Source organism: Vombatus ursinus, unplaced genomic scaffold (genome assembly GCF_900497805.2).
Source record: "Vombatus ursinus unplaced genomic scaffold, bare-nosed wombat genome assembly UNPS02009205.1, whole genome shotgun sequence".
Classification (NCBI taxonomy): domain Eukaryota; kingdom Metazoa; phylum Chordata; class Mammalia; order Diprotodontia; family Vombatidae; genus Vombatus; species Vombatus ursinus.
Genome location: NW_020948983.1, coordinates 20991166 through 21001590, shown reverse-complemented (window position 1 = coordinate 21001590; position 10425 = coordinate 20991166). Strand labels below are relative to the sequence as shown.

The 10425-nt window shown below is 41.9% G+C and overlaps 1 protein-coding gene across 3 annotated transcripts in view; it reads right to left on the bottom strand.

Annotated features, from left to right (window-relative positions):
* Window positions 1-1973: 1973 nt before the first annotated feature.
* The window catches only part of SLC28A1 (solute carrier family 28 member 1), a 41852-nt gene continuing 33400 nt past the window's right edge, over window positions 1974-10425 (bottom strand). For all 3 annotated transcript variants that reach the window (XM_027851521.1, XM_027851520.1, XM_027851522.1), the window contains exons 13-18: window positions 9182-9350; window positions 7922-8119; window positions 4457-4538; window positions 3151-3249; window positions 2798-2909; window positions 1974-2361 (exon numbers count right to left, since the gene is read on the bottom strand). In XM_027851521.1, the coding sequence (XP_027707322.1) occupies window positions 2250-2361; window positions 2798-2909; window positions 3151-3249; window positions 4457-4538; window positions 7922-8119; window positions 9182-9350 (772 nt within the window). In that variant the 3' untranslated portion in view covers window positions 1974-2249. The remainder of the gene's footprint in view (window positions 2362-2797; window positions 2910-3150; window positions 3250-4456; window positions 4539-7921; window positions 8120-9181; window positions 9351-10425) is intronic.

The following is a 10425-nucleotide window of genomic DNA, read 5'->3' as shown; positions in this document are numbered from 1 at the left end:
CTCTTTCATCCCTTATTTTTTTATGTCATTCTCTCAAATACACCTTATACCCATACCTTATGTTTATGTTTTTTTTCTTCTATCTGTACTGTTAGTGGTACAATTTTTAAGAGTTACGAGTATCATCTTCCTCTGTAGGGATGTAAATAGTTTAGCTCTATTGAATCCCTTCTGTTTTCTTGTAGCTGCCAAGTCCTGTGTGATCCTGATTGTGACTCCTCAATATTTGAATTGTTTCTTTCCGGCCACTTGCAGTATTTTTTCCTGGACCTGGTAGTAGTGAAATTTGACTATAATGTTTCTTGGGGTTTTTATTTTGAGATCTCTTTTCTGAGGTGGTCAGTGGATTCTTACAATGCCTATTTTGCCCTCTAGTCCCAGGACAGCAGGTCAGTTTTCCTTGATAATTTCTTGAGAGATGCTGTCTAGGTCTTCCTTTTCATTATGACTTTAAGGGAGTCCAATGATTCTGATATTGTCTCTCCTGGATCTACTTTCCAGATCAGTTGTTTTTCCCACGAGGTATTTTACGTTTTCTTCCATTTTTTCATTCTTTTGAATTTGTTTGATTGATTCATCATTTCTCATAGAGTCATTATCTTCCACTTGTCCAATTCTAACTTTTGAAGTGCTGTTTTCCTCAATTAGTTTTTGTGCTTTCTTTTCCATTTGGCCAATAGTACTCTTTAAGGAGTGGTTTTTTTCAGGGGATTTTTGTATCTCCTTTTCCATTTGGCCAATTCCACTTTTTAAGCAGTTTTCCAAGCTGTTGAATCTTTTTTCATAATTCTCTTGCATTACTCTCTTTTCTTTTCCCTATTTTTCTTTTACCTCTCTTATATGACTTTTAAGCTCCTTTTTGAGCTCTTCCATGAGTTCTTTCTGGGCTTGAGCTGAGTTCCCGTTTTTCTCTGGGGTTTTACCCACAGGTATTTTGACATTGTTGTCCTCTTCTGAGTTTGTGTCTTGGTCTTCCCTGTGACCATAATAACTTTCTATGGTCAGATTCTTTTTTTTGTTATTTTCTGCTCATCCTCTCTCCTCCCCCCACCTTTTTTTTTTTTTTACCTTTTTTCCTTTCTTTTAAATTTGAGCTCTACTCCCAAGTGGAAGGGACACTGTCTCTGGCTTCTTGTGCTGCAGGCCCTGGCTATTTACCTGGTGCTGTACTGATGTTGCCCCCAGGGGGACCTTCATGTCTGGTGCTGTGCTGCAGGGGTGGAGTGGGGGTTGGCTGGTGCTGCTGGAGGCCACAGGGGTCTGGCAGCTTACCTGGTGCTGAATTGGGGTCCTAGTGGTGGTGTGTGGTGTGTGCTATTTTATGTTTATTTGGTTGTTTGGAAGTGAGTATAAGTGAGCTACAGTGATGTACTGCTTACTCCACCATCTTGGCTCCCAGAAATTCAGCATACAAGGAAACATTTCTTTATTCCTGTGCTTTTTAATGTTTTCTTTTGTCAAAAGCTTTCTGAAGTTATTAATGTAGTCATGTGATTTTTATTTTTGTTTTAATAATGGCCTTTTTTATATTTTCCTATAATTGAATCAATTTAGCATTCCTGACATGTTGCTATCATATGTTTGCTAATATTTTCTTCAATACTTTTGTGTCATTATTCATTAGAGATATTGACCTAGAGTTTTCCTTCTCCGCTCTGTCTCTTCTTGGTTTGGCTATCAAGATCAAAAGATTATAATTGTATCATAGAAGGAATTTGGTAGTAGTCCCTCAATTTCTACTTTCACAAAAAGATTATTTAATATTAGAATTTGTTGTTCTTTGCACGTTTGATAGAATTCATTTGTGAAGTCATCTGGTCCTGATCATTTTTTCTTTGAGAGTTATTTATGACTTGTTTGATTCTTTTTTCTGAGATTGGGTTATTTAAATTATCTCTTGTTCTGCTAAGCTTAGTATTTCAAGTCCCTTATTTTACAGAGGAGGGACCTGAGGTTCAGAGATTTTAAGTGACTTGATGTCCAACTAACACAATCAGTTTTATTATATAATTGGGCCTAGAGTCAACTCCCAGGCCAACATTTTTCCAGTTATGCCATGGGACATTTTAAGTGTGCAGTGAAATGTTAACCCACTGAAGCCAACTGGAGGCTAAGCGGAAACTCCAGAAAAAATTAAGAAGTGGAATTAAACACTTAATCCCAATTGCCTCATTAAAAAAAATGTGGTTGAAGGGAAGGAAGTTTTCCTCTCCAGAAGAACAGCCATGGAAAGATAATTGACACCCATGCTATACACAGGCAGTATGGTTGTAAAGTGTGCAGCAATTGTTCAACATTTCTCTGGTAAACTCCATCCTGGAGCCAGTGAAGGAGGGGGAGCTGGTACCCACAAGTTCCATGCTGAAAAAGGAAAGTCAGGAGTTATTTAGTCTGATGCTCAGAAGCCATCAGGCAAGAAGCTGAAGTCCATACCCTGCTGACAAGTAGCATGACTGTGTCTACCCCCTTTCTTCTTCACTCTGGTCCTACAGTGAGAACTTTCCCCTTGTCTGACTCCCACCAGTCAATACCATGATTCTCCAAATCCACCACCTCCTTTCCCTGCGCATCCTGCAGCAAACATAGAGACTGCTGAGGAAAGGGAAAGAAGACAAAGAATAAATTTACTAGATTATGTGTTAGCCATGCCTTTATACCTTTCTAATTCTCACCACTATACCTGTTCCTAGTGCCTTTACTTTTTATCATTCATACTGACCTATGCTCCCAGTGGCATCACTTCCTTCCCCTTAAATCTCAACCCAAAGTGGCCATTTAAAGGCCCCAGGAACCTTACCTCTGGAAGACCTGCTTACAACACACATAGGTGTCATAGCTGCTGTTGTTGAAACTTGTGTTGAGGAAGGAGAAGCAGTTGACTTCTGCCTCTCTGGGCACATAAAGAATTCCTGGGTAAAGGAGTTGAAGAAGAAGCTGCTAAGGTATATCTCTTGGGACCAGGATCCCTGGATCTTTGGAATCAAAACTCTACCACTGTGCCCTAGGAAAATTAAGCTGACCCCTCCAGGTAAGGAGTAGGTGGATTGGGGCAGTATTCCAGGGTAAAGTCCTCCCAGTAGGAACAGGAAAGGATTCTGCTCTGATCATTCTATTTCCATTGAGACAGGAGTCTGTGGAGAGGTATCTTACCTGCCACACAGGCATTGACCAGGGATACACAGGCACCAGTAAGTAGAGCACTCATGATAATCTTGGAGATCTCACTCTTCCGGTGGGGAACCATTGAGGCTACAAATAACAAGAAGAGATCAGGGGCAAAAATTGAGTCCCCCTCCCTCCCAGGAACCCAATAACCCAGGATTGGCACATACTTCCAATCACTTTAGTTATTATACCTGCTGACCCCTCACTCCAGAAACAAAGTGTGCTTCTAGTTCTGAAAAACTGGAAGGGAATAAATGTTGTCTATATTGATTTAGCTTTAACCTCTAGTCTAGACCATAAGTTCCATGAGGGCAGGGACTATGTTTTACCTAAACTCTGTATCTTTCCCCAGTGCCCTGTACACAATGGTTCTTTAGAATTCTTTTTGAATGAATGGGCTCACTACACTACCAGGGCTATCACTCCCCTAAAACCCCATCTCACAGGCTTTACTGAAACTGGCATATGAACCTAAAATATAAGTGAAGGCTCAAAAAACAAACAAACAAACAAGAGAAGGGTCAGAAGGGAACAAATCTCAGAGACTGGCCTCATTGAGACCACCCCTGGCCCCCTAATATGCTGATCCAGGGACCTGTAGTAACTTCTAGTTTCCATTGTCAACCCCTATCTCCTCTCCCCTAGCCAACCCCTAATGTCCAGGGAGAATTTTAGAGAATTCAGTCCAAGCACATTCAAGAAATAATCCATATGGCAGTACCCCCATCCCTCCTGAGTTAATGGGTATGAGTTACCCTAGATTCTTTCAGATGGTCATTATATTCCACCCCAGCTGATATGTGACAATACCACCCCATACAAAGTTTATACAAAGCCCACTCTCCTTAAGTCCTTCCTGGCCTTCCCTCCCAATCTTATCCAAAGCAAGTATTATGCTGGTAAACACAGCCTCTCCAAAACTAGATGTGGAGAGCCTGGCATCTTATGGTCCCAGAGATACACTACAGTACCATCCTTGCCCCTCCATGGCAGAGGCTTCAGCCTGGAGAGCCAAGATGCCAGCCCCCTTGGGAGTCAATCCCAAACTTCAGTTGCATAAACCAATCCTAGAATCTTAGAAACTAAGATTCATAGAATATCAGAACTGGAAAGGACCTTAGAGATCATCTCTAATCTCATTTTATAGACATGAAAACTGAGACCCGGAAAGGTTAAGGGACAGGCCCAAAGTCACAAAGCTAGTTAGTAGCAGAGCTGGGAATGGAACTCAAGTCTTCTGTGCCTGATTCACTTGCTAATGCTGATTTGGAGTATACTAATAGGGACTCACCTAGACCTCCCAGCATGATACCAATGGAGCTGAAATTGGCAAATCCACAGAGAGCAAATGTTGAGATAATTTCTGCTCGGACCTGAAAAACAAATGAAACCCACAGGGGTTAGAGGCGACCTCATCCCTACACTGTCCAGACACTGGCTTCCCTTCTACTAGTTGGAGTACTATAGGCCACAGTCCCAAGGAGTTTCAGCCATGGTCCCTCTGGGACCCCATAAGTGATACTTTCCTGTGGCTACCCACCATCTTGGTATAGCCTATAGAGTAACTACTAGTAGACTTCTCACTATGGCCTTCAAAGTTCTCCACCAACTAGCCCCTCCCCCCAGTCCACGTATTCTATGCTTCCTTTGCTTCCACCTTCAGTCTCCTATCTCTTTTAGCCAAAGTTGTACCATCTAAACGAACCAATTTCATTTTTTTTGCCCTGCCACATCACTGGCCTCCACTATCCTCCTTGAATTCAGTTCTAAGGCCCACAACTTCTAAAACACCTTCCTAGATTGATTCAGCCTTTTTGCCAGCCCAGTTCAAGAGACCTGCCTCTGAATTTTTTGTCCTGCCACTTAGTAACCTTGTGACTCTTGGTCATTTTACCACCCTGAGTCTCAAGGTTTAAAAATACTTGAACTATCTTCTTTATAGGATTATTGTGAAGATTGAGTGAAATGATGCTTGTGAAAATCCTTTGCAACCATAAAATATTAAGTAAATGAAAGGAATTATTGTCATTAGATTAGATACTTATTAGGTTATTACATAGATTATATGCTCTTAAACGGACTTATGTCTTTGTTATTTCTACACAGTAGTCAACGTTCAACTATTGGCTGTTGACCGAGTCTTTCCCCTTAATACATTTTTGCAATTTTATATTGATGTATTTCTGTTAACAATCAGTCTGATCACGTACACTTTGTTATTCAGTCATTTCAGTTATGTCTGACTCTTTGTGACCCTACTTGGGGTTTTCTTGGCAAAGATACTGGATTCATTTACCATTTCCTTCTCCAGCTCATTTTACAGATGAAAAATTGAGGCAAACAGGATTAAGTAGCTTGCCCAGGGTAACACAGTACAGAGGCTGGATTTGAACTCAGATCTTCCTGACTCCAGGCCTGGTACTCTATCTACCATGCCACCTAGATGCCCAATTATGTACTCTATTTGATGATAAATTCCTTGAAAGCAAAGACTGCATCTGGTCTTTTATGTGTATACCAAGCAACTGGCCTCCAACTTTACACTGTGCTGGTAAATGTTTAAGTAACGGGGAGAAATGTATGCACATACACACTTTTAAGTTTAATCTGCATTATTAAAACTTTCTTAAGTCACTCTAGATCAGTGTTGTCAAACTCAAATAGAAAAGGATGCGTCTAAAACATATTTAAGGATCCCTACAGCCTGCATATTGAATTAGAAGATGACTTATTAATCTACCTGTGTTTTAGTGCACTTTTGATTGTTTTGTTAAATATTTCCCAATTATATTTTAATCTGGTTTGAGTTGCACTTCAGAGTGTTTTGGGTCAAGTGTGGATAATCAACAAACAACACCTCAAGCCCTGATTTATGGCAATTTCTGAGATGTAAATGCTCACACTGAAAATTGAACAATTTGCTCTTGTGAGCCAGTTAGAGCTGACTCCAGCACACCTCTGGGTTTGTTTGTTTATTTCCTGGGAGAACCAAGATCTGACTGAGCAATTAAAGACTGTGAGCCAAAGGCCCAGGCAGAAAGGCATTAGCATCCTCAGCTGCCTCAGTTACCCCTCCCCAAACCCACTCAGGTTTTCTCTCCTCTACCGTCACCACCATGCCTGGCCTCTTCAAGTCACTTGGATCCCTCTATCCTGGCAGTTTTGTAAACAATCCCTCTTATCCTTAATTAAATGAGGAAGCAAGGAAAAGGAGCCCAGGTTGGGTGAAGGGCAGTGAAGGCTGGTGGAATGGTGGAATGGTGGCAGATTTAGGAGCTCAAGGTCCCAGGGTCTGAGATCCTACTCTGCTCCTTAACCAGGTATATGTAATCTTGGGCAAGTCATTATATTCCTCTGGGTCTCAGTTTCCTCATCTGTAAAATCAGGGAGTTAGACTTGGTGGCCTCTAGAATCTCTTCCAGTTCTCAATCCTCTAACTGATTCATGTGCTTGGATTTAAGTTAAGGTCAGAAACCTATGTTTCCTGGGCTTTTGTATTTGTTTTTTTCTTCCTTTTCTTGCTCAGTAAAACTTTCCTTTGGAGACATCTCTCCTTACCTCTCACTCCTTTGCAAAGGAGGGGGTAAGGGGGTCCACAAGTATGGAACATTGTTTATATAACCAAAGATTTTTCAATGTGTTGTTGGATTTTGCTGGCTTTTTAAATCTTCTTTCCCTTTTTACTTTTTTAAATTCTTTGTTATAAGGGATGACTTTCTGGGAGGGGGAAAAGAAGGGATATGGGGGGAAATTTAGATGATTTAAAAACAAATTATCAGTTAAAATTTTAAAAAAACTTCCTTTTGAAAGATTCTAATTGTCTCAGCTAAGATAAGGGGAGAAAAATGTTTCCATTCCTTATTTACTCAGAAGACCCAGAAAGATGAAGAGTACCCAGAAAGACTAAGTATGGAGGAGTTTGTAGCTTGGAGCTGGCCCTGTGTTAGTGGAACTAAGAAATAAAGAAAGGGGAAAATTCATTTGGGTAAGTGAGGCCCTCAATCCCTTCCTACCTGAGATCTTCCCCTCACATAGACCAGGACCTAGACTTTCAGAGGCAGAGGAACATGAAAACACATACCTGGTCTCTTTGTCAAAACTTCAGCTAGGACCTTAAAGGCATAATGAGTGCAAGGGCCAAGCTAGAAGGCAAATATATTTGAGAATAGAGAAAGTAGCAACGTTTCCCTGGGGAAGCTTGGCCTTGAGGTCAAACAAGGAGATGACCTCTTAACTAGGAGCCTGAGGGACCTCAGTAGTGATACAGAAGCAGAAAAACACAGAGAGCTGGGTCTTCACTTAAGGTCAGGAGTGAAAGAGGAGAACCTGAGGCTTGCCAAACACTAGTTAAATGCCTTGGGCAGAAACAGCTCCAGTTGTCCAGTACTAGCAGCGAGACAAAGACAAGTAGGCATTGGCACCATAACAATAATACAGAAAATAATAATAATACGGAAATCATAACACACAACATTTTCTGATTTGCAAAATACTCTAGCATGAATTAATAACAATGATAGCTATAATTACATAGCACCTCCAACTCCTCATTTGATCCTTATAACAACCCTGTAAGAAAGGTGCTATTATTTTCCCCACTTTACAGATAAGGAAACTGAGGCTCATAGAAGGAAGGCATTGTGCCTAAGGTCACCCAATGAGTTAATAGGTCAGTTGCCTTTATTCCTAGTCCTTCGACTTTGCTATCTGCGCCATTGCCTAAGTACCACTGTCACAGCCTGCCCGTATCACTTACAGAAATCCATTGCTTCTTGCCCCCAATCCACTCTTCGACTCCTTCTAGACGCCTGTTCTTGTACTTGGACAGCTCTTGATAAGCCACAAATTCATTCAGAAACAGCTTGATGCCCAGCATTTCGGCCACTATTGGACAATCTGCCCATTCCACTCCCAGCATGAACGCCACAGGACGCAAGATGTAAGAGCAGATGAGCTAGTAGGCAGATCCATGAAAGGAAGGGTTAATGGCAAGGGCTAGCAGTCTGCCCACCCTAGCATGCTGCTCCTTCAAGAGGTGACCTAGCCTAAGAAGTAGGAATAAGAGAGACACAGGGCCTCATCCTGGGTCCTGTTGGGGCCCATCAGCCACCTTAGACTGTGGGGATCACAATTCCCATTAATGCATCACTATAGGACTTAGCAAGTGCCTTCCCCAAACAGCCCTGTGAAATACAGTAGGCAGTGTAAATCACAGAATTGTAGAATTGTGTGGGACCTCAGAACCTATCTAGCTCAATCCATACCTGAAAAAATAAACCTACTATATATACCCCAAGAGTGGTCATTCAGCCTCAGCTAGAGGTCTCCGATGAAGGGGAATCCAGTATCTCCTGGGTCACCCCACTTTATTTTTAGAGAGTGCTAATTATTATTAATAATAATATCAATAATAGCTAACACTATGTGCCAGGCACTTGCCTAAACACTTAACAAATATTATCTCATTTGTTTGTCACAACAACCCCGTGATGGAGGTGCTATTATTATCCCCATTTTACAGATGAGGAAACTGAGGCAAACAGGTAAAGTGATTTGCCCAAGGGCACACAACTAGTAAGTGTCTGAGGCTGAATTTGAACTCAGGTCTTCCTGACTCTAAACCTAGCAATCTATTCACTTCTCCGCCTAGGTGCCCCATTTGTTTTAAGCTTTTCCTCACATAAGGCCTAAAATTGCCTCTGCCTAAATCTACTCACTGCCCTGGTTCTTCTCTCTAGGGTCAAACAGAACAAATTTAAATCCCTCTTCCATATATTATTATTGCCATTTAATGGATGGGGTAACAGGGTCAGAGGAGTAAGTGGCTTACTTGTGGTTACACAGGGCCAGTTGTCCTATCCCCAAGTCCTCCCTCATTGATACTACCCAGACTGAGGTCTTCAGCACTGCACTCAGGTACTGGCAGGGACTTGGGGCCCCTGCCTAGTTCTGATCAACCCTTAGCCACATGCCAGGAAAACCAGCCCTTCCCATTGAAGGCTAGGGATGTTGTTACCTGGAAACTGAGTTCTTGGATGTCCACCATCTCCCCCAGCCAGGAGAGAGCAGCATTGATGAAGGCTAACACAGCCAAGAAGGCAATCAGGTTGGCGGCAATGTTTGCTATGAGCCCCACGGAGATGGCGGCTCCGCTCATGGTAGCTTCCAAAAGGTTCTGAGCCTCTCTGAGTTCGTGTCAAGATTTATCATTAATAATTATTCTCCAACAATTAGCTTCTGACCCATGTACTCAAGCTGTAACTCAAATTCAAGAGTCAGAAAACAACTTAAATAGGAGGGGATGGGGACGCCATATCAGGGGAACAGGTATTATGAACCCTGCCTGTCTTAAAGCTTCAGACACTCAAGAAAGAAATAGGGTAAAGAGGTTGGAGAGAGGAAAGCTGAGATATCCCCCAGTGTAAGGAGTTCCTTAGAGAAGGTCCAGAGGTAAAAATTAGAAAGAAGAGAATAGAGATGGAGCGAAGATAAGAATGGATACTGTGAGAATACGTGTCAGAGAATAGTAAAGCCAAGAGAGGAACTTTAGAATCTATCCGGTCCAATCTCTACATTTTACAGAGGAATGAGCTAGAGCCCATAAAGTGCAAATGACTTGCCCAAGGTCATATAGCTGGAAAAGGTAAAATTGGACTAGAACACAGATCTCCTGACTCACATCTCCAGTGAACTTTCCACTACATCATACTGACTCTCGTGAGTAAGAAACAGATGTAGGATAGTGGATCTCGAGTCCAAGAGATATGAGTTCAAATCCTGCCTTGGTCACTCACTAAATATATGACCACGGCCAAATCATTTAATCTTTAGATGCTTATGTAAAATGTGAATAACAAATAACCTGCCTTATGGAGTCATTGTGAGACTCAGATGAGATCGTGAGACACTTCCTAAACTGTAGGAGGGGCTTCATGACCTCAGGACTACAGACCTTGATCTGGAAGTGACTTTAAGGGGCTACCTGGCCCAACCCCCTCATCTTACTGATAAGGAAAATGAGGCACAGGGAGATTAAGTGATTCACTCAAAGTCACACAGGCACTAAGTCACAGAGCCAGGATCCAAACACAGATCCCATGACCTCAAGCTCAGGGCGCTTTCCATTGACCCCTGCTGCCCTCTAGGTGCCTGGACAGTGAGAATAAGAAATTAAACACATAGAAGAAACAACCTGAAAATCAGAGAAAAAGAGAAAGATTTTGAAAGAGGAGCTTTGGCTCTCAGGAGAGAATAAGCATT